The sequence below is a fragment of the Stylophora pistillata genome, chromosome 6, assembly GCF_964205215.1.
Source record: "Stylophora pistillata chromosome 6, jaStyPist1.2, whole genome shotgun sequence".
NCBI lineage: Eukaryota > Metazoa > Cnidaria > Anthozoa > Scleractinia > Pocilloporidae > Stylophora > Stylophora pistillata.
Genome location: NC_142524.1, coordinates 28,989,891 through 29,013,401, shown reverse-complemented (window position 1 = coordinate 29,013,401; position 23,511 = coordinate 28,989,891). Strand labels below are relative to the sequence as shown.

The following is a 23,511-nucleotide window of genomic DNA, read 5'->3' as shown; positions in this document are numbered from 1 at the left end:
AACTTCTTGTGATATAAAGCTCTTATCAGAGCTTATTGGTTCCTCAAACAACTCACAAACTTCTTGTGACTGGGGGCTTTTATCAGAGCTCGTTGACCTCTCAATTGACTCAAACGTCTTGCAAATAGGAGCTCTTCTTATTTGGACCTGCTAATCAACACATAAACTTCTTGTGATATGGAGCTTTTAACAGAACTTATCACTTTCCAGAATGACTCACAAACTACTTGCCATATGGAGCTCAGATCAGAGCTTATTGATTCCATAAACAACTCACAAACTTCTTGCCATATGGAGCTCTTATCAGAGTTTATTGATTCCCTGAACAACTCACAAACTTCTTGCCATATGAAGCTCTTATCAGAGCTTATTGATTCCCTGGACAACTCATAAACTTCTTGCAATTGGGAGCTCTTATCACAGTTAATTAACTCCCTGATCAACCAACAAAGGTAAAGGGAAGTCCACACTTAAGCCACTCGAGCTCTTATCAGAGCCTATTGATTCCCTGAACAACTCACAAACTTCTTACGATTGGGAGCTCTTATCAGAGCTTATTACCTCCCCAATCAACCAACAAAAGTAAAGAGAAGTCCACACCCAGCCAGAACGTATCTTGCTTTCCTTAGCATGAAGTGACAAGGAGTATTCCCCCCCCCCCCCCCCGAATGGGATGCTAGTCCTTTGCAGGGTTACCCCACCACATTTCATCAGGCTTTCCTGAAAATTTGCTGTCACATCAACCCAAACTTCTGTGATTACAAGCTCTCTTCAGACCTCTTTGACTGCCCAATCAATACAAAAACTTTATATGACTGGGAGCCCTTATCAGAGCTCATTAACTACCTGATTGACACAAACTTCATAAGATGAGGAGCTCATATTAGACTTCATTGCCTCCTTGATACGATTGGGATTGCTTATCAGAGTTCATTGACTCCCCAATTGACACACAAACCTCACATCATTTAGACCCCTTATCAGAGCTTATTGACTCCTTGATCGACATGCAAACTTCTTGCAATCCCAAGCTCTAATCAGACCTTTCGATTGTCCAATGGACACAAACTCCACACAATTGGGTACTCTTATGGAGCTCACTGACTTCCCCATCGACACACAGACTTCATGCAATTGCCACAATCAACATAAAAAAGATGATGTTTACTGGGTGATTGCCACCTGTTGACCCTTGATGCATGCCTAGTGCAGTCCAAGGGTGTTCCTTCAAGCAGTTTGATTGGTGAATAAGAACCATAGACCAGGTTCTGTCAATATATCTGCTATACCACTTTCTTGAAAGTTCGTGGCTATTACACCTAGAAAGTTTCATGCAATATGAAATACTCCTATATGAATTACAAGGTTCTGAAACTCTTCAACGGTTGTCACCACTGAATTTTTTTCCCTTGGTGTGTAGAGCAATATCAAGGGTAAGGGTTTTTGAGCAAACAACATCTGCCATTTATCCTTCTCAACATTTTTTCTATATTACACAAAATGGCTTTTTTATCTCAGCAACTATTGCCATGGTAATGGTTTCACCAACCAAAATTATCCCACATTAAGTATAAAATTATGTCAAAGTTTCATCATCCCTTCAATTTTTTTTGGTTGAGTAGTTCTGAAGATAATGCCGAAACATTGTGGACTGCATAAATATTGGTGCTTCCAAAAGCACTTAACCCCCTCCCCCCAAATAGTCAAGTATCAATGATCTTTGGGTATCAGGCTATCACAATCCAAAGTTAAAGCTCTCATGTAGTAGGGGTGCCACCATATTGTCAGCTTATTTTGCCTTCTCCTCCTCCATACTAAAATACAAGACACTTTTTTAGCTAAAAGGGTTGATACAAGTGGAATCCATTGATGCTGGTGTTGTTCATCAAGAGAAGATAACAGGCATTACTGTTGGACAGCTTTGGGATTCTCCTGTCTACATAACTTATGTAAGATAATGTGATCACAAAAGTTTTACCTCAAAATCTACAAAATTATAAGACTAATAATTAGACTAAGCTATCCTATCGAGGATAGTTTTTTTTTTTTCTTCTAAGGTTATGGCACCCAAGGCTTTTACTCTGGTGCTTGTAAGCACTTAATACATTGATACATGATTACTATTTTGAACTGAATTCAAGGCTGTGGTCTAGCAGCACCCAGTGACCCCTGGCGCCATACTTTTGCTCTTGGGTGACTCAGGAATTTTAGTTTTTTCATACAAAGCATATGCTGGGCACCCTGTATTTCATAATTTCAGAGGACTGGGCTCCATTCAATTTTCCATAGAGCACAGCCTTGGAATTCACATAGAGCTGCACTTGTTGAGATGCATTTGCAAAAGACCAAGCTATCCTGGTATCATTTTTTCCTTCTTTTTTTTTTCTCATGAGATATTTGCAATCAAGGCTTTCACTCTAGAGCTCGTAAACAGTTAGTTTAACATCGGGTCCTTTACATGTAAATGTAGGGTGAAGGGGATGCAGCCATTGCAGTCTGGGCCAGCCAAGGAGAGGGAGGAATTTCTCTCATGGATTCGATCAGCTCATACATTCTAGGGGGTATGTGTACTCAAGCTTTCCAAAAATCTTTGTCAGGCCACTGACTAGTTTTTACTGGACAAGAAATCCATCTGGTAGGACAGAAAAGTCTTCCTAAGTGAAAGATGTTATTGTTTAACACTATGAGTTTTCAGCACAGCCTAACAGGTGTTTTAGCTGTGACTCAATAGTGGATTGAATTCCAAACTGTTCCAAGTTTTGATTGCATAATCCAAATTAAATCTTTTTTTTATTGCATCAGACATCCATGACCACAGTTTCTGAGTATGTCAAGCTTTTTCCTGTCAAAACCAGACATTCATTCATAGATATTTGTCCTACAATTGACTGCATTTTTTTAAGCTTGATATTGGCTTAGGATTGAAATAAATACTATGCCTTACAAGCTGGTGTATAATAACTTCCTTCTTATATGATAAGATAACAAAGAAGAAATAGCCGATACTCTGAATAGAATGTACTGCTGGGTGTTTGGTAGATTTTTTTGTCTGGATTCTAGTTGCTTACAAAGATCCCAATCTGCACCTTGAATTATCTGTTCAAAGTAATTTTATTGAACTGTAGTGCCTAGAATAAAGCAGGTTTTAGAAAGTCCACCAGCTGAGCAATACAGCCTTCAAATGTTTATTGATAAATGAGTGACATGGTCTTTTGTACTTTTATCCACAGGCTCTTATGTTGTTAAAGCAAATATGTCAAGTAATGGTCACTTTCTTGTTGTTCTAGATGACAAGGTACATGTGTATTGCCTGTTGTAATGTTCATCATTAATCTCGTGAGGCAATTTAACAGCTGGCTCCCAATGTAATAAGGAGATGTTTTCAATTGTTTTTATTCTTTAATCTTTGAGCCCTAACTAGAAATCATTTTGTGAAAGGAAAACAGAACTTGTGTAGTGCACATGAACCCACATCAGCAGATTTAGATCATCTTTTCTCTGAAGTGTCAGCCTCAATTCTGCAATTGTGGATACAGGCACAATATAATGTACTTGCAGTTTTCCCTTCTACTATAAAGATGAATGACTAGTGGCTTCAAAAACAATTACCTCAGGCATCAAAGAGTTACCGTCATTTTGATTTACCTGTAATTAAGTCATGCATTTTGAAAAGATTTGTAGCCTTAAATTACCATTCATGTCATTGTATCTTGTTTTCCAGAATATGCTAAGCTTGTGGAATGTTTCGTCTTTGACAATGATTGCATTCTGGCCTCATCTCAGCATAGAAGACTTTTTATTATTAAGTTCCAGTAATATTCAAACTCCTGGGATGTCCAAGTATGTGACTGTGTTGATGCTAGATCTTGTAAAGTCTTCTTCCACTTTAATGATTTAGCTCCTCAAATTATTCATTTGGTTAGGATATGGGTATCTTAAAAATCACTCCTCAGTAATTACATTTATACCAAATTCTGCTCAAGATGTACCAGTAGAGACAAGTTTGCTTGGCAAACAGGTTACTACTAGGATAAAGAACCTCTCAACTTAAACAGACTCCAAGCCAATTTTTTGTTGACTTTGATAAGTGTGATTCACAGTTACCATCAACAGTCTACTAAGGACAACCATCATTCAGACAATCATACTCTACAATCAAAGCCTGAGTTCTTTAACAGAAATTAGAGGTGACACATGCATCACTAACACCTAGGTTGTTATGTTAGGTTCTGGTTAAAGGTGCTGATACACTAAAATTACAAGAAGCAGTAGATGCACCTGTTTCATTGCCACAAACTTTGTTTGGTTTCTATGGGGTGTAGTTCATACTTGATTGGTAACAATAATTTCCTGCAAAGTTTGTGAAATCCCTGCATACCTTTGTACCAAGTGATTGTTGTTTATGTAGCTTTTGGAAACTGAGAACCACATTCATCTGGCAGTGGTAAGTTTGACTCAGAGGCTATCATTCTTTTCATTTTTTCATATTTTCAGAAGTGATGATGAATATAAGCTAGTTGTGCTTACAACAGCAGAAAGTCAGGTACAGGTATGATTTATAATCTAAGTCTTGCTGTATTGGAATGACTGTTAGTATTATGTCATAGGTTGTTTTTTGATACAAGGACATCACAGAATGTGCAATTTTGTACAAAACCAATTTCGTTAGTGATGAGACAACATGAAAGGTAGATTCAGACTTTGTATGAAAAAAACAGGCCATAGAGTAACTGCTGGTGCAATAGCTTTTTTGCAACTTTAGCTTCCTTATTATTATCAATTTTGTAATGTTTCAGCAAGGCACCAGACTTAAAAGTGGTTTGGGCTTTTCTAGGAGGTAAATGAAATGACCTCCCTTTCTCATTGAAAGGTACCTAATTATTAACTTATTTACTCCATATATCAATGTTGCTTTACAGATGCGCTATCTTCAAGTATACACATTTCCTACCATGAAGTCAGTGTATTCTCTGCAGGTTTCTGGGTGCTCCCTATTAGCACAGTGTCCAACTACTCAGGTTTGAAATAGCTATTCGTTTCTTTTTTTCTTTCTTTTTCTTTATGGTGCTTTCTCAAGTGGTCTCATGGAGACTTTTGGTGAAGACCCTAAAGACTGTTATAACGTATCTTATGTTTTTGTCAAATTAATTTGTTGTTAAACAATTCTTGCATTGTGCTGGATGTTTTTTTGCAGGAGTCAATCTTTTTCATAGAGGGGGTCTACCAAAACCCACATGACAGGTAATCTGTTTTGAAAGGGGCTTTTGATGATTAAATTTAGTAGCTACATGCTAGTTTGGTGAAAAAACATTGTTGTGCTGAATGTTTTCATTTAATGATGTTTGTCAAATGTGAAGAATCACCAGTAATATGACTGAGTGACATACAGTAGTCGTTTTCTAATTACAGAACAAATGATGTGAGACAGATTTCTAGCATAAGAATCAGATCCCTTACAGAAGCCCTCCCTGAAAACAGGTAATGTGTGACCTCGTAAAAGTTTCTCATTCAGTGATCATTTCGTACGAAAAAGTGGTTTGCCTAGTAAGTCAGTGAGTGTGACCACTTGAGGCTAGTTTGTATCTGCATGCAAGAAACAGGTAATCTGCCATAGAGAAAGAGGGAAACTTTATCTGCTGTGCTGTGTAAATACTCTGTGGACTCAAAGTATATGCATTATTTTTCTAAAAAATAAAACTAACATATTTTGTTAAAGATGCTGTGGGGAAAGTTGTCTGCTCACAAGAAGGACCAGTAAGGAAACATTTTTTTGTTTAGAAAGTTTCCTTGTTCTCAACAGGTTGTCCCGATTGCTTCACAAGCAGAAATTTGATGAAGCTTTGAGGTTTGCAAAACAGTTCAATCTGGATATTGAGGTGAGATTTGATATCAAGAATGATAACTTATTCGTTCTGTTTAGCACCAAGTAGAGGACAAACCATAACTTAGTATTTTTTTTTTGTTTGTGGTTGTTGTTTCCTTAGCTTGTGTACAAAGTCAAGGCTAACTGGCTGCTTGATAAAGTGTCACCATGGAATTACAAAAGCAACCATGGGAAAGAAAACAATGCATTGGAGGGATTTTCTCTCACAGAACTTAAGGATTGCCTCACTCAAATAAAGGTAACAACAATAGCATAGCATCTACTCATAATTATGTGCTACAGTGAAAGTCTATTCTCCCACTGATCATGAAGCTTCCACCTTCGATCCCTTAGTGCCTTAACTTAGACCAGAAACATCTCACACACCATTTTCTGTTAATTTCAGGATGATGAATATGTCTGCAGATGCTGTTTGCAAGCTTCCCTTCCCAGTCTTGATGAGACATTTGATCTGTTGAGCTATGCTAGAAAGCGGGTGAGCCAACCTCCATGCACTTTGTACCAATCAGATGTTGTTACCACAGGAGAAGCAGTAGGGGCTTCACTCTAACTGTAGTTGTGGCCACCCACCTGGCTCCGGTTGTTCAAAGGGCGGATAACACTATTCAACGGATAAATGGCTATCCAGCAGATAAGTGTTACCAAAATGTACTGCGCTATCCACCGGATAGAGATTTATCCAGTGTATAGCGTTATCCATCCTTCGAACAATGGGAGCCTGGTGGATAACCTTACAATGAATGGCATTCCATCTCAGGAAGGGGAAGGGATAGCAATACAGCTAGTTGCTTCATGCCATTGAAATCATTGAAGGCTCTGGCAGGATGGGCATATGCTAACTTCACCTTTTTCCAAGGAGTTTAAATGGTGATAGTTTGCTACTCAAATGACTTTACAATCTTTACCACAGCCTCCACCATCAGCTATTGGTTCCCTTCCATATTTGCTTTTATTAAAAACTGGATCATTGGATAATGCAATTCAAGAATTTTTATTGGCTTAGCTAGCCATTATGGTATATGAGCCAATATACCATAATCTAATATCTGTACATTATAACATCCGGTTTCTTCTTACAAAATAAAGTCGAGAAGATTTGTCTAATATCTTGGGGGCATTTTTTAATAAAACAATTATTTACTTGTCAAGTGATTTTCATCATCATCGAAACCATGTGTGTCATGAAATACTACTTCAACTTTTTCTTACTTGACTATCGTCATATTGTGTAACCATAATGAATTATCCTCGTCTAGTATCTCCCACTCATCAAAATTTCTTCAGCTAAGTCTCCCTTTTTACTTTGTAGCCAACATTTGTACTTGTTATTTTTGTCCTTCCTTTCATCCTGGCTCTTCTTTCTCCTCAGATTTCCAGCAACAATGGAGTGCAAAGCCAAAAGGAAGGTCCCTGTGGTAAACCATCACAATTATTGACTGAGGTGAAGTTTGTGCCAGTATCTTACTGATACTACAAGTACCATGATACCTAATACTCTAATTAGCTTCACAAGATACTTAAGAAATGTATGTTTCCTCAATTTGACAAATTGAATAATATGTGATAATTTTCATTTTGGTAGGTCCTCGAGGCATTGGATAGACTAGCAACTTTTGAGATGGCCTTTGGTGTTGAAAATTTTAGGTGCATTTCATTTCCCCTTAATCTTGTTGTCATCTGTTTTCTTAGTTCATCAGGACTAGAACATATTTATATTTTTCCCTGCTAATTATTGTGCAGTAGATGTAAAGATAAGTCCAAATCCAATTCAATTTAAACCATTTACAAGTAAGAGATCATGTTGCCACCCAGTTGCACTGAGAAAGGGACATCAACAACCCAGTAGAGTAATCTTTCAATATGTGGACCCAACTGATTGCGTAAGAGAGAGATTTTCATGCATGTGGAAGTAAGTTGCCATCCCGCATACCAATTGAGCTGGGGTTTACAAACTATAAAGTGTACCTTATAGATAAATGAAAACACTTTTTTGATCACCTGCCTGAAAAAAATGTGACCTGAACATGATCTGGATCTGGTTTAAAATTAAACAACAATTCTAAGTTAACGAAGTTTATGATTTTTAAGGAAAGGGTTAGTTACAAATGGCGCAGCACAGGAAGGAATCAATAGAGAATGAGAATAGCTATTTGTTCCTCATTTCAGTATTGAGATTTTTTTATGTTGTCTTGCAGTGGCCCCCAGTGGCAGTACTTTGCCTCTGCTGATCTCCTTGTTGAACTGACAAAATGCCTGCTTTCCAGCAAGGTGACCAGTGCAGTCATCATTTGGAGAAGACATCAGGTATAGTGACACTGTGTCTCAAAGGCACAAAGAAACAGTAGGTAAATGGTTTAAAACACATGACTGAATTTGAAGTGAGATTTTTGTACACCTCTAAATTTTGAAGTCCTTATTTATTTTCATCTCATGATTTAAGTTACCATAAATCTTCAAATAAGCCCCTCAGGGGGACTATTTATTTCAGGTACTTTGGGGAGTGTGGAGGCGCGGTGGCCTCATGGTTGGTGCGCTCAACTTCGGATCGAGTGGTCTGGGTTCGAGCCCCGGCCAGGACATTGTGTTGTGTTCTTATGCAAGACACTTTACTCTTACAGTGCCTCTCTTCACTCAGGTGTATGAATGGGTACCGGCAAATTTAATGCTGGGGGTAACCCTGCGATGGACTGGCATCCCATCCAGGGGGGAGTAGAAATACTCCTAGTCGCTTCAAGCTACAGAAACCGGAGTTAAGCACCAGCCTAATGGGCCACTAGGCTTGTAAAAAGACTTTACCCCTTACCTTTTACTTTGGGGAGTGGCCTCTATTAGAGAGAGGGGGTGCTTATTGATTTAGCCTGATGTTCACTTCCAGGATACAATAGGAAATGATGTACCATATTTATTCAAAAATTGTGCTCATTGTACATTTTTTGATTTACCAAATTGGCAGAGTCAAAATCCTTAGTAAGGTCTGATGAGTTGTATGATTTGTCATAATCAGTAAAGCAGAAACACAACAAAATGGCAAACTAAAGTCAAATGAACAACAATGATGAAATGCTTCATTGTGCTAGTAAGGCTCAATTACAGTTCAAAATCAACCGTTTCATCATCTTCATCCAAAACTACATGTGCCATGTCTTCCAGTGCCACGTCTTCTGAAATCATTTCAAACAGATCTTCCATCTCTTCCTGATCAAGCTGACATGCTTGTAACTTTGGCAGTAGGCTTTGACATGGACCATGCTTGGGGGGGGGGGGGGGGCTTAATAAATTTCTTCCTTTAAAGAGGGATGGCTTATTAGAGGGGGCTTAATAGAGGATTTATGATAATAATATCTTCAATTATTTTTCCTTTGAAAGAGGCACCGTTGATGTGCAAAATTTTTTATACAAACACAATGTTTTTTATATTATTAAGCAAATGCCTGAGATAGAGAAATGTGAAGTAATGATAACAAGAGCATTCATGAATGTGAAGAAATTAGGAAAGAGATAACATGATTGTGTCAAACTTTTAAAGACAAAATTAAGTGAAGGTTTGTAACAATGCAGCACCTTTTTAGGAATACCAATGTTTCTCCTATTATTCTCTGTTGCAGAGTCATTTTGTAACTCAGTTTAGCATGGAAAAATTGGAGTCTTTAATTGGCTCCATTCCTGAAGACTTACACTCTTCCATAGTAATTCCTTGGCTACAAGATGACCTTGTGCCATTTATCAGTAAGGCGTTTCCCTCGGGTCTGGTAAGTTAAAACACATGTCATAGATGTCCTCATTCAATTCAGTCCTAACCCCTTTAACTCCCAAAATCTGATTGTTTTAAAATTCTCCCCTCTAGCTGTTACATACTCCATTGTAAGTTAGTTAAAAGAATTTGGTGTTAGATCAATTGATAACTTTTTACAAGTTTGAGTATTCTCATCACCTGTTTTCTGGATAATGTATGCATATTATAAGGAGAAGTTACACGTTGATCACCCTTGGGAGTTAAAGGGTTAATGTTATTTCTTGTTTTATGGAAGAGGCAGTGGCCTTATGGTCAGTGTGTAGGTCTCCCGGTTGAGAGGTCTGAGTTTGAGACCTGGCCGTGTCAATGTGTTGTGTTCTTGGGCAAAACACTACACTCTCACAGTGCCTCTCCTCCCCCCAGGAGTATCAATAGGTACCTGTGAATTGGCAAGGAAGCCTGACGAAATGCCGGGGGGGTTACTTTGTGATGGACCAGTATGCCATCCAGGGGGGAGTATTAATAATACATCCTAGTCGCTTCATGCTGTAGAAACTGGGATAAGTTCCGGCTAGGTGGCCACTTGGCTCGAGTGAAGAGTTAACTCTACTTGCCTTGTTTTATTGTATGACTCGTAGGGCTCCGCGCGCACAATCCCATAGAAAACAATAGAGAAAGCTGGTGTGTGTAGGGCCGGACAGGTTGACTTGACCCGGTCCGGTCTGCACTCACACGGCTTTGTTGCTAAAACGTATAGGAAAAACGTTTAAACAGTTGCGTTTTCTCGATGCATTGTGAGTTTCTTGTTCCGACTCGGAAAAAAAAACAAACAAACAAAGAAGTTTGTATTGTGGTTGTCCCGCGTGTGCCCGTCTATCGCATTCTATTTTTAGGTTCAAACAAAATTTTCAAAGTGGTTATGTAATGAAATGCTTATTGACCGGTCATGAAGCACGGTGCGTTCGCTGCGTAAGTCATGACCTCGAGCCAAATATTTTCCTGTCCTGCCCAAACAAACTCAGTCAGTAAGTAAATAGTATCACCAGTCCTCATACAAAAGCATACCTGATGCCTAAAGATTAAGAGAAGACAAAAAAGCGGTTCTTGTTTTGATGGCCAACCCCTCAGGCACTTTGAAATGAGCAGTTTTTTCATTTTTTTTTTTTTTTTTCGTACCTGTTGAACAGTTAAAAATGTATTCTTGTTTTGATCTCTCTGAGCGGTCATCTCTTCACAACAGCACCAGCTATTAAAGTATGGCTCGGCAACAATAACAAAGCAAAAGAAGTCACCTGTGTTACTTACTCTCGCACTGATGTTTTTCTCTGTTCTTAGCGGATGCTCGCGAGTTGGTTGGAGCAAAGAGCTAAAAATATGGAGCTTTCTGAGAAGGTTAGAAATAAACGCTGGGATAGCGCAAGAATAATGAAACTCTTGCCAAAACATTGTTCTCTTTTAAAAAATACTGAGATAGAGTGCTTAAGCCGGTGAAACTATTTTTTCTTTTAGGAAGGTTGGCCTCAAAATGCTTTGCAACTTGCGAGTGTCCTGTTGAATGCATCAAAGTCAGTTTCAGGGAGTGCATCAGGAAGAGGTCTTGCCACACCTGCGCAGTTTGCAGATCAGGTATTGCATTATCTGAAGAGAGATATATGTGTGTTAAATTTCTGTCTTCTGTTAACTTTTGATTCAAGTTTGTTACATGACGTGAATATCTGACCACAACATTCATGTGCTTCAGTGGTAGAGTACTTGACCAGGTTATGGAAGGTGGGAGTTTACTCTCTATAGGGGAGGACTGGCATTTTGTCTTTGCTCTCGCGTGGTTGTTTCAGGTTTTCTAGTGATGCAGGTAGTCCTAAGATGAGATATTGTACTGTCTGTATCCTGAATAACTTTAGAAAGTCAGATTTTGTTCAGTGCTGAGTGAATTTTGTGTTCGCAGGTCTGCGGTCTTCCTGCAACAGCAAGAGCACTTTTTAAGGATAACAAAAATAACTTGGTACGTGTCCAAGCCTCTAAACTAACTCTTTCTGAGCCAAAGTATTTGCTTTATAAAACTACACAAAGTTATTTGTCGCTTTTTCGAAGACATGGTTTTGCCGCTGAAGGCAGCGCGGTCGAGTGGTCAGCGTGTCGGACTTGCGATCCGCCGCTGCCGGGTTCAAGTCCCGCCCTGGCCACTACCTGGATTTGTTTCACGGTAGCTCCGAGTTTCAAATCCTCGGCCATGCTTGTAATATAGCTAACTGGTTTGCCTTCGGCCAGTCCGGATTCTTAATAATGTTATTTTCAATTTGAATTATTTGTTTCAGTTGTTTGGTGGAAAACCTGTAAACTAGCTTCTAGCTAAGTGTTTCTCCACGTTAAAAACTATTTATTATTAAATGCGCGTTGCTGATAAGAACACAGCTATGGAAATGATGGATGAAATTTATTCCCTAATTGTTAGTCATACCACATGAGATGAGTTCCCTTTGTTTGCCTCATCAGCTCACAGTTAGTAGAGGGGGACCCCTCTGCTCACTTACTATGGTCAGCTTGATTTACTGTGAAATGTCAGTCTCTGTTGAAAAGGAACAATTAAGTATTAATAATGTTCAATATTTTTACTAGTTATTATGATGAATCATTGGTATATTTATATCACTGATATTACTCAAAGTGGTATGGTGTGTATTGCATTGCTCATGTGATAGTGAACATGTAATCTGTGCATTTTTTTCTTCAGGATGTTGCTGATGAATTAGCCAGTTTAATGAAGTTGGTTCAGCAGTTGGCTGATCTTGTTGATCTTCACACCAAATACTCCTGTAAAATAACGCTGGCAGAATTTTCACAGGTATTTTTTTTACGGTCTCGTTGCTCTGGTTTGTAGTTAAGTATCTGATAGGTGAGTAGAATTTCGGGTTTCATGAACTTCTGGAAGTTCTCTTGAAAGAAAAGGTGATAAAAAAAAAGAAGGGGTTTTCAAAGTCCCTGAGGCAACTGGACTTGGTGCTCTAAAAGTCCTTAGGGGGAAGTCAGTTTTGAGGGCTACAGCAGCTTGAGTCAGAAATCGAAGGGAAACGTCCATTATCAGACAGATCCGTCTAAAATAGGACGCAGAAAATTTTTAAAAACAGATGGTTGAGTCCGAAAACGGATGAAATCCAAAATTGGATGATAGCATTTAATAAATGAAAACAAATGAAAGTAACCAAAATAGGACGATGGCATCCAAAATCAAATAGCAGTTTCCTAAATTGGACGAAAACGTTTGAAGTCGAATGAAAGTGTCCGAAATCTAACGTACGTGCACAAAAACAGTCAAAGCGTCCGATATCAAACGATGGCGTCTGAAATCGAATAGAACTGTCCAAACTTGGACGTAATTGCCCGAAATCTGACATAACTCTTTGAAATTAGGTGTAGAATTATAACCCATCTCCAGAAGACGTTTCTTCTCTATTGATCGTAGTATTCGACAAACTAACTGACTGAAGGCCAAAATAAAGTCAACGCCCTTTTCTTTATCTCTGTTCATATGTTCTTAACACCCGACAACTCAAACCTTTTTTTGTTATTTTCCCGGAATTTTCGTGTTAGAGGGGAGTAGATTGTATGGTAACACTTTTTCCGTGTCACAGGAAACCGTAGCAACAATTGTATTTCGCCTGCTGGACCGTGTAGTGGCCGCCGAACTCATTCCGAGTGCAATCGCCAAATATATAGCACCGTACATGGTTCATCACAGCCTTGATAGGGACACTATGCTTCTACGTTACATAGAGGTAGGTAAACCTTAGTTGTAGTGCATCTCATCTGCTGAAGGGAGCCGTGCCAACATATTGTGATTTACGTATGATGCACGATCCTCGCAGTAGAGAGCGCTATTTATGCAATAGCGAAAATCAGACCTGAAAAAAATCAGGCCTGTACAGGATTCGAACCACTGACCTCTGCGATACTAGTGCAGCGCTTTACCAATTGAGCTAACAAGCCAACTGGGAGCAGGCCGTTAAGTTGATTCGTAATAAACCCGTGATGATAAATCAGATACAATGAATATATGAAGTTCATATATTTTGAACTGCGGTATTAGATACGTTTGATGCACGATCCTCGCAGTAGAGAGCGCTATTTATTCAATAGCGAAAATCAGACCTGAAAAAAATCAGGCCTGTACGGGATTCGAACCACTGACCTCTGCGATACTAGTGCAGCGCTCTACCAATTGAGCTAACAAGCCAACTGGGAGCAGGCCGTTAAGTTGATTCGTAATAAACCCGTGATGATAAATCACATACAATGAATATATGAAGTTCATATATTTTGAACTGCGGTATTAGATACGTATGATGCACGATCCTCGCAGTAGAGAGCGCTATTTATGCAATAGCGAAAATCAGACCTGAGGTCAGTGGTTCGAATCCCGTACAGGCGTGATTTTTTCAGGTCTGATTTTCGCTATTGCATAAATAGCGCTATCTACTGCGAGGATCGTGCATCATACGTATCTAATACCGCAGTTCAAAATATATGAACTTCATATATTCATTGTATGTGATATTGGGATTTGATGTCGTTGTTGCTTAGGTTGTTGGTGTTGCTTGTTTTTGTTTTTGTTTGTTTGTTTGTTTGCTTTTTTTGCTTAAGTAATCTCTTTCGTCTTTTTTTTCCTGTGTACTTAAAGTTTCCTGTCATTATTTTGCAGTTCCATAAATGTTAAAGTCTGTTCCCATTTGTCTTAAAATACTTATTTCGGAATTTTACTTTGTATGTAACACTTTTTCCGTGTCACAGGAAACCATAGCAACAGTTGTATCACGCCTGCTGGACCGTGTAGTTGTTATTCCAACACTTACATGAAAACGGAACTTTTTTTTCTAGTTAGGAAGAATAATGTTGATGCTTTACGTTTGTGTCAGGATTTGTTCAACAGAAGTGATGGATCCTACTCGTCATTGTCCAACTCACTGTGGGAAGCCAGGGTCATTGCAATCATTTCTTGCATCAAAGAAAAAGAGGTGAGAACCATTTATGACATGTAACATGTAACGTGTTGGCGAGACATCTACAATCTTTTGTGTGAATCTTCCTTGTGATTGTTGAAAGAAAACTCTGAAATGCGCCCCGCTGCTAACCTCAACTAGTATCTGGGAGGGGGTTTGGTTGCGAAAAGAAACTGTGGTGCCGCGTCAGTGAAAGTAAGCAGGTAATTATGGTTGTATCAACTAAGTTGATAAAGTAAATTGTCCATTGTGAAGAGTTTCAAAGCTGACGTTTCGAGCGTTAGTCCTTCGTCATCCGCTCTGACGAATGACCAACGCTGACTTCAGCTTTGAAACTCTTTACGGTGGGCAATTTCCTTTATCGACTCAGTTGATAAAACCAAAATTACCTAGTATCTTGAAGGCACAGCTTCAAATGCCGTCGAAGCCTGAATTTTCCTTTTTGTCAGGCTTCTTTTTTTGCAGTTGCAGTCCACGCACATGGATCATTGCTTAAGTTGAACTGATAATATCATAGGTGACAAATTACTCCTTAATTTTGGCGCGAAATTTCAGCGTTGATTTTTAATTTCACATTTGAAATTGCCATGGTAGCATCTCTTCTGGTTGTATCTCGATCAGAGCCAAGATGGCGTCGAGATTTTAGACGGTGACCCTTGAAGAAGTTACGAAATTAAAATAAGCGGCCGAAAATTATTAACAGGCACGAAGAATTCGAAAGGTATTTTTTGTGAAGAAACTCAGAAAATTACGAACTTTAACGATAATGTATGCTTTAAACGAAAACTATATTCTTCTTCATGTTCTCGGTTTTCGATAGAATAAACCAGTAAAAACAATTACGGTTGTGAACGTAATTGTCACCCACGATATTAAAAGGTAATCAAATGGTTTTCTCGTGAAATCAGGAAATAATTTCACTTGCTTTTTGTCAAAATTCTGATAATTATCAGAATTTTGACAAAACGCGCGTGAAATTATTTCCTAATTTCACTCGTCGCCATTTGATTACACATACTAATTTTTTTTCGGATAGTGCGGGCAATTTGAACGAGAAGCGTATGGAAAACAGTTTGCATTTACGTCAAAGTCATAGATCATTGAATACTCATGTCACTCTTCTCAGGTCCGTTGCAAAGCTACTCTGGAAGTCATGCGACATGCTATGATACCTTGGAGTGAGAGTGTTGAGAAACTGGTCACCGAATTCATGGCAGCCTATCCGAAGTAAGTCCTCATTAAAACACTGTAGCTTTTTATAGAAGTCTCTTCATCATATGTAACGTTGTTCAGTCAATGGAGAGTGCAAAATGTACAGAGAGAGGAGATAACAGAGCGCTAAGAGGAAAAGTGTTGAGTAACTGGTCACTGAATTCATGGCTGATTATCCAAAATAGGTTCTCATTTAAACACTATGGGCCGGTTAGTTAAACGAGGTCTAACCCAAACTGCGATTTCACACAAGCAATGGGCCTCAGGTATCCTCCATAAAAGGGTTGATTTGATAAAATAAATGTCTTTCGACTGTTAGCTTTGGCCTTCTTGACACTATTCACAAGAATAAATGTTCACTTAAAAGGTTCGGCTTATTAAAGGAAGATAGTTTGTAACACGTTTTTGTAAAACAATGGCTACACTTTGTTTAAATAACTGGCCCAGTGATTTTTTGGAAGAAGCCTCCTCATCATATGTAACGTCGATCAGTTAATGGCAAAGTACAAAATATACACAAAGAGGAGATAAAAGAGCGCTAAGTAAAAAAGAATGAAATCAGGAGGAACAAGGATGCTTGACGATGGAGAAGACTCACACGGGTTCAGTGGAGTTAAGTGGTGTCACAGTAAAATTACTTGACCCCCCTAAGGCTCTGCAGTATTCTTATGATCCCCCCATAAGCAGTCAATTTTTCATAGTCCCCTCTCTTTGCACTCTGTTAGCGACAACTGATCCCCGCTCCGTTCCCCCTGAAACGATGTGATTCCTGCCCCCCCCCCCCAAAAAAAAATCCTCCGACCCCTCGACCCCCAGCGAAAAATAATAACCGGTTCTGTACGACCTTGACGAAGTCAGTTTTTAGCACAATTGATAGTAATGTCGCAATGTGATTGGCCTATTTGCCGTTGTCAATAAGAGTACACTGAATTAAGTGAACTAAGTTCCACAGTATGCGCAAGCTTGATAAATTTTCTCTAAATAGCGAAATTGATGTGTCGCTGAAATTTGTAAATATTAATTTTACATTCATTTAATATATTTGTTTCTGTTGTTACCCAATTTCTATCTCAATAGTGATATGAACCTAAAGGAGCAGTATAGACTTGTCGAGCTTAAAAAGATGCTTTCTCAATATCGAATCAGAAGCTTTCACGTATCTTACGCGGCACGAGCGAAGGTGAGTGAGATTTTATGTATGAGTAGAACTTCTCTTTCGTAAAAGACATTTTTTAGCACATTTGCCGCAATCTGACCGGCCTGTGGTCGAGAGAATGCCTTATTACCATTTGTTTGTTCTTTTAAAGAGTTCGATTTTTTTTATATGATCGAAGAAATTAACTTAAAGACATTTGATGTTTGCGCTGGTAACATTTCCCGTCAAACTGAAGAAATCACTTGACACAATCGTGAGAGGGTATAAAATACCTAAAAGAATAAAAATAACGATGAACAACTAAGGAAGGAGGAACGAACTGTCGCGAATTTAAAACAATTTTGGCCATTTTCTCCAATATGATGATTACGATCCGCTAACATGACGTAATAAATTGTTAACTGATATTGATATTATCAAATGCTATTTACTTGCTTATGTGATGTTGACTTTGGATGAATTGTCGGTGCCAGTGATTATTTTTTGCAGAAAAACTGTGACGTTGTTGTTCATTATGATACAAAACATGAAGTCAGAATTACTTGAAAATAAAACCGTGTTCAATATTCAATTCCAGGCAATAACAAGGTATATTTTGACCAGAGACCAACCAAATGTGATGGAAGACGCTCTGAAGGTAGTTGGAAACTTATTTATAGCTACTATGTAGTGTACGATTTTTAATAACCCATTTCCGAATCACCCTTACCCTCTTTTACAATGGTTAAAAGTTTTCATTCACATGCAAATTAAACTCATTTTCACAAGAACAGTTAAGCATCCGGCCTCGTTTTCAAAAAGAGGCCAAAGGTTATTCGGAAATGGCCTCTTGGCCACAAGCTACAATGTTTCTTAAATCGGTCAAGGATTATATAGTTAACCCTTTCACTCCCAGAGGTGGTTGAGATGTAATTTCTCTCTAAATTATCCATACATTATCCAGCAAATAGGTCATGAGAATACTCAAACTCATCAGATAAAGTTGTAATCTTGATCTAACACCAAATTATCACAACTAATTTACAAGGAAATGTGTAGCAGCCAGACAGGAGAATTAACAATCAACAAATGGTAAACACCACAGCGTACACTATTGAGTTATGGATGCACGCGGGAGGTTGCTAAGCACGAAAGAAGCGTGAGAGTCGCTCGAGGCGATAGGCGAGAGCGACTCTAGCTTCTTGAGTGCTTAGCAAACCTCCCAAGTGCATCCATAACTCAATAGTGTACGCTGTGGTGTTTACCATTTGTTTTATAGCATAACATTGATACATTGTAGCTAAAGAGTTCTCTTTTATTTAACAAATCTTACGTGACCAGAAAAAACAAGCGCGCGCGGAAAAATAGTCTTTACATTTGCCCACGTCAGCAACGTACACCCATCATCCATGAGCAAATGGGGGACGTTAAATTGACCAATCAGAGCGCGCGCTTTACTTTGGTTATGTTATAATCAGATCTGGGAGCTAAAGGCTAAGTGGTATCTTGAATGGCATGGAAACTGGGCTGTTAAAAACAAAACTATCCACAAAACTTTTGACATGCTAAATAACCGCTTGAAATGCATGTCTCACAATGTTAACAAAACATCTCCAAGAAAGACCAGTTTGAAGCCATTCCGTTGAAAACTATGTTAATTCTTAATGACAAGTTTTCTTGCTATGCTTTATTTCATTAATGATGACAAATTAAGAGGCTTATGATTGGCTAAAAACTAGTGCATTTTTTATGTATCACGAGTGCAGATTACAAACTGAAACAGCGCGCGCGCGCTCTCAAAATTTCGCCTGTCTTGACTTTCTGTAATGCTTTTTACATGCAAATTATTAATAACAACATGATTTCTCTTGCAATTTCGTTTGAATAAGCACTTGTAAATTTTTCAGACTACAAATTGCTCTCGAAATCATGTTATTACCTATACTGTTTTTCTTTGGGGTCAATATCTTCACTTGTTTAACACAGGCCAAATATGATATTGTCCATTTAACTATGAACAAATATCAGACTTGTGAAAGTAGATAACCCTGTCAAATTTGCCTCGCTTCCGATGGAAATCTCTTTAATTGCAGCTCAGTAGGATCAACAAAATCTTCTTTTGCTAATTTGCTCTCAAAATATTATCAGTTTCTGCTTTCATTTTGTATAGTTGAGATGTAAAATATTGATTATGATCATGATTATTCTAGATAAGCTTAGGAATACCTGTCGATGCGCTATTTCCAAAAGATCTTTGCTACTTCTAAATGTATGTAGTTATTCGTTCTGATCTGTTACTACTGCCCTTCATAACAGCTACATGTTTAACGTTTTTCTTTATTGTAGGTGGTAACATCATACAGTCATGTTACAGAAGACGAAGCTTACGCCTTTCGACTTCAGAAATTGTGTCGTGAGAACAAGGTTTTTGTTTTTCTTTTTTGTAATAGTTTATTTATTACTTTAAAAAGATTGTTTTGAAGTAAAGAAAATCTATCACAACTAAAAAAAAACACTGTATCTTACTACGCAATTTAAATTCCCTCTGTTTATTTTTTTTTTAAACAAGAACCCTTCTTTCCCTTTTGTTTTTTCGAGTGTATCGCAGCCTGCATGACTATATGCTGCCTCCGTTCGTGGCCAAGATGAAGGAAATCTTGTGACCTTATTGGCTATTAAAGCGGGCTAGATGGTCCTATCCTGTACCTACTCGGCGGCTCAATTACCAGCTGCTTTTCGGGGAATTAGCCCGCGCTCTTCCTTGAACTTAAAACTCCTCCATTCCCGGAAGGATGGAGAACCGGATCCGAGAACACGGTGAAAATCGAGTCTAACCCGCTAGGGATTTCCTACTTTGTTTTTGCAGAAGGGTAATTTGTCGATACAATCCCAATCGCGTTGTGACCAAGCTTGTCCAGTGAGATTGATTATATGTTTGGCTTCATGTATTTGTGGGCGTTGACTCTGTATCTGTCCAGAAAGACACAGAAACGAACATGGCCGACATCCATTCATCTTTACTTTGCGGTATGAAAGCCTTATTGCAATAGTTACTATCCCTTTCTGAAAATGAGATTCAATACATGATCTTTCAGATTCCAGCCTGTTTGGATTTGCTAGAGTCAGTTCCCTTACCGCAAGCAGAACAGTATGCGCATGAATTGGTGACTTGGCTCAGTGGAATTCTTGAAAATGACTTCAGTGATACGAAGGTTATTAATTTCTTTGTTGTTGCTGTTGGCGTTGGGTAAGAATAGCCTTTTTCAAAATAATTTTCCCAACTTTTTACGCTTCTAAATAGTTACCATTTGTTATTTCAAACATCCAGGAATTCTCTTCAGAGAAGGTCGTGGCTGCACAAGCAGGGGTTGCAGTCTTGAAGTTCATGAAGAAGCACAGTGAGTAGTTCATGATTACAACCTCTTCCTTTTTACTTCCCTTTTATCAGTTGTCCACAATTGCTTCACTCATGTGATTTTTTATAGACTGATCATGATTTTTTTCTTTCTAACCTGTACTTGTCTCTTCCCTTTTATTTCAAAGACCTTTCATCGATTGTCGACGTAGATGATTCGCTGTCTACTCTGCAAATGATTTCTGCTCTTCAGGTGAGGTTTTTTACCCATCGTGGAATCTAGCTTTATCGATATCATTTTTGATTAAAGTCATCGCCATAGACTGCTCACGAGCCAAGTCATAGACACCGCTCAAAGTCAATCCAGTTTCAGTAGCAAAATCGCTAATCCCCCCAGAACAATATGATCCCGACAAGGGCTAGAACCTGGACCAGCTTGCCAATGATAAGGCCACCGCGCCTTCCACGTACTGAAGACGAATCTGACCAATATTTTCTTTTTTTTTTTGTTTACCTTTCAGAGAGAATTTTCAACATTCCTCTCTGTCGAGGAGTCTCAGGTTCCTGACGTTCGGCAAGGATTATTTGACCAATATCTTCAACTGTATATAGATTCTCGCGAAAAGAAGCACGGTGACGTGGATGAAAAGGTAACGACTGACTCTTGATTGTCGGTATATTGAAGGGAACAGTTCACGAATTATGAAAGTATGTCAAGTCACTAGCAAGCAAACCCTGGGTCATTGGTGACCGAACAAGTCGCTCTTGAACAAACAGTGAATACAAAGAATTGAAAAAATACTAGAACAATAACTGAATTGTGTTTTTCTTTTGTTGAAGTTTAGCGGGTTGGCAATAAACTGCTCGTGCCCCCTCTGGTATTCCGGGGGATGCATTCTGAGATTTCATGATCTTCTCTTAGTTATATTTGTGCAATGCCCTGTGCTATCCCAATTGAAAGAAGAAGAGAATCAAAGGATATTACATGGTTATCATGACTACAGAGCCTTTCTGGTGGATAGCCTCTTTTCGAATATGAAACGCCGCGTCAGGGCACTAGCTACTTTGTGCTTTTTCAAAATTACAGAACCTCTGCCTTCGCTATGACTCCATGTGTAACCTGATCACTCTGTTTCTTACAGCATGATTCACAAAAAGTTGGTAGCGGGGTTTCCTCTGATGTGGGACAAGTGACGTTGACTAAACTTTTCAGGTAAGCTTTTTGTTTTGTTTTGTTAAATTTTTTTTTTTTTTTTTTTCATAAAGTATATTATTTGTATAGGAGCGTCCCACTGTCTCTTACTAATTAGAATAAGTTGTTCGTTAACTGCCTCTAGTAAAGGAAAATACGACGTAACTACAAGGCATTACCTTTTAATGTCGCCTTTTGTGACCTTACCCTTTAGTTGAGTTGCAGTGATCTGATGTTGTTGGTAAATAACCACGTCATTACCTTTTAATGCTCATGCTGTTTATTAAAATAGAGAAGGAAAGTAGCTGGAATCTATACTAACTTTTTAGTATGGTCATAGTTAAGATTTTCTTTCTTACGCTTTATACAGTACTTTTTAAAGCACAGACATCAAACACGTAAAGCAGGAATCATGATCCGATGATGCGAGAATTCTGCAGAGGATTTTATTTCTTGTTCGATTAGCCAAAGACTGTTCGATCAATAGAGTTCAGTGAGGGTATATTAGCATAAACGGCGCTTGCTTAATAGTTGATATCTGTTGTCCTTTGCAGGTTAGGAGAGTTGGTGGGAATGTCAAAGGAGGATGTCAGACTGACATTGATGTCGAAAACAATATCTTCAGGGAATATCTCGTATGCTCTTGATATGTGCAGGTATGCTATCGTCCTGATGACTTCCGTTTGCTTTTTAAAAAGAAGAAAATTTCATTTCTGGGCGTCCTGTGGCCCGTGCACGTTATCCACAATTGTCAACAAGCTTTTTTCTCAACAAGTCATGGTTACTTCATCATTGTCACTTTCATCTCGTCCCAATGGGTTCCTGTTATTGTCAAAAACTTTTCTTGAAAATTAGGCAATCTATTTTGTTATCTTGTTACCTTTGTCGTCTGTAATGATTGTAAAGTGCGCTCCTCTCAGCACAAGTTTCCTCTTCTTTTAAAAATTAGCCATTGTTAAATGAGTCGTCCGCCAGTATTTCTCTTCAACGGTTTTGAACAAAAACAGTTGAAAAACTGCCAAGGGGAATGGTGGGTTGACCGCTCAATACAGTGCTACTTAATATTGGTTCGACAGTACTTTCAAACGTGTTTTTTGGCAGTGGCGGGAAATTTAAAAATTGCTTTTGGTTTCTGAAATTGTTTAGGGAGCTGATTGAAAGAGCTCCGTGTGCAAGAACTGCCTTGACCTTGTACAAAGTCGCTCTCAATCTTTGTGAGACGCTTGCAGAAGGACACTCCGTAGTTACGGATGAGAACGAGAACATGTATCACTTGACTCACACGATACATCAGCTCTTGTCTCAAGCGTCAACTCACTGTTCAGCGGGTTAGTAAGCCTGATAGGATAAAGAATGCAAACCGCACCGTTTTTGTATTTACTTAGATAAGGGAAGTTAGATTGAAAAAATTGAACTCGGTCATCTTATCAGTATAAAATAGTTTTATTCGTTTTGTGGCGAGGCTGAGAAAAAATTAGTTTACCTCAAATATTCAAACCTCAGATCTTCAGATTTCTGGTGGGGTTCTAACATTTTCCCTTTGTCTTACGCCCATGGCGAAACGCGCAACGTCCCTCTTTGCTAATAGTGGCAACTTTTGTGCAGCAACCTTTGAGATAGGTAGACTTTAAGACTCGGTGGGAGACTAAATGGTAAACAGTTGAAATAAAGTAACCGCTCTTTCAACTGACCGAATATTCTATAGACTGAACTCGTTCAAACCTGACTGTTAATTTTTCCATACAGATAATAATAATAATAATAATAATAATAATAATAATAATAATAGTAATAATAATAATAACTGTTATTTCTATAGCGCTCTTATCCCAAGTTCAAGGCGCTTTACAACACTGTGCGGGGGGATATCACCAGACTGCCAGTGGCAGTTTACAATCAACAAAGGCGAATTTTTTACAGATGCCTCCTCCTCCCAATTCCCAGTAAACGTCTAATTTCTTGTTCGGCATGTTTTCTCTGATTGCCTAGATTTGCTGTGTGACTGC

The 23,511-nt window shown here is 38.6% G+C and overlaps 1 protein-coding gene across 2 annotated transcripts in view; it reads left to right on the top strand.

Moving 5' to 3' along the window:
• LOC111338233 (kinetochore-associated protein 1) overlaps positions 1 to 23,511 on the top strand; it is a 48,865-nt gene that overhangs the window by 7,110 nt on the left and 18,244 nt on the right. Inside the window, exons 8-40 of one of the 2 annotated variants that reach the window (XM_088725995.1) lie at positions 1,839 to 1,949; positions 2,471 to 2,561; positions 3,231 to 3,295; positions 3,722 to 3,840; positions 4,495 to 4,543; positions 4,920 to 5,018; positions 5,195 to 5,241; positions 5,410 to 5,478; positions 5,801 to 5,876; positions 5,985 to 6,122; positions 6,270 to 6,359; positions 7,254 to 7,325; positions 7,467 to 7,528; positions 8,080 to 8,188; positions 9,490 to 9,633; positions 10,953 to 11,009; positions 11,127 to 11,243; positions 11,563 to 11,619; positions 12,349 to 12,459; positions 13,247 to 13,390; positions 14,528 to 14,626; positions 15,738 to 15,838; positions 16,901 to 17,003; positions 17,557 to 17,616; positions 19,305 to 19,382; positions 20,054 to 20,170; positions 20,287 to 20,356; positions 20,502 to 20,566; positions 20,835 to 20,963; positions 21,456 to 21,526; positions 22,060 to 22,161; positions 22,652 to 22,833; positions 23,495 to 23,511. The exon at positions 23,495 to 23,511 is cut by the window's right edge and continues 95 nt beyond it. In XM_088725995.1, coding sequence (XP_088582121.1) covers positions 1,839 to 1,949; positions 2,471 to 2,561; positions 3,231 to 3,295; positions 3,722 to 3,840; positions 4,495 to 4,543; positions 4,920 to 5,018; positions 5,195 to 5,241; positions 5,410 to 5,478; positions 5,801 to 5,876; positions 5,985 to 6,122; positions 6,270 to 6,359; positions 7,254 to 7,325; positions 7,467 to 7,528; positions 8,080 to 8,188; positions 9,490 to 9,633; positions 10,953 to 11,009; positions 11,127 to 11,243; positions 11,563 to 11,619; positions 12,349 to 12,459; positions 13,247 to 13,390; positions 14,528 to 14,626; positions 15,738 to 15,838; positions 16,901 to 17,003; positions 17,557 to 17,616; positions 19,305 to 19,382; positions 20,054 to 20,170; positions 20,287 to 20,356; positions 20,502 to 20,566; positions 20,835 to 20,963; positions 21,456 to 21,526; positions 22,060 to 22,161; positions 22,652 to 22,833; positions 23,495 to 23,511 — 3,021 coding nt within the window. Of the gene's footprint in view, positions 1 to 1,838; positions 1,950 to 2,470; positions 2,562 to 3,230; positions 3,296 to 3,721; positions 3,841 to 4,494; positions 4,550 to 4,919; positions 5,019 to 5,194; positions 5,242 to 5,409; positions 5,479 to 5,800; positions 5,877 to 5,984; positions 6,123 to 6,269; positions 6,360 to 7,253; positions 7,326 to 7,466; positions 7,529 to 8,079; positions 8,189 to 9,489; positions 9,634 to 10,952; positions 11,010 to 11,126; positions 11,244 to 11,562; positions 11,620 to 12,348; positions 12,460 to 13,246; positions 13,391 to 14,527; positions 14,627 to 15,737; positions 15,839 to 16,900; positions 17,004 to 17,556; positions 17,617 to 19,304; positions 19,383 to 20,053; positions 20,171 to 20,286; positions 20,357 to 20,501; positions 20,567 to 20,834; positions 20,964 to 21,455; positions 21,527 to 22,059; positions 22,162 to 22,651; positions 22,834 to 23,494 lie in introns of both variants that reach the window. The other variant, XM_088725994.1, reaches the window with a different exon arrangement.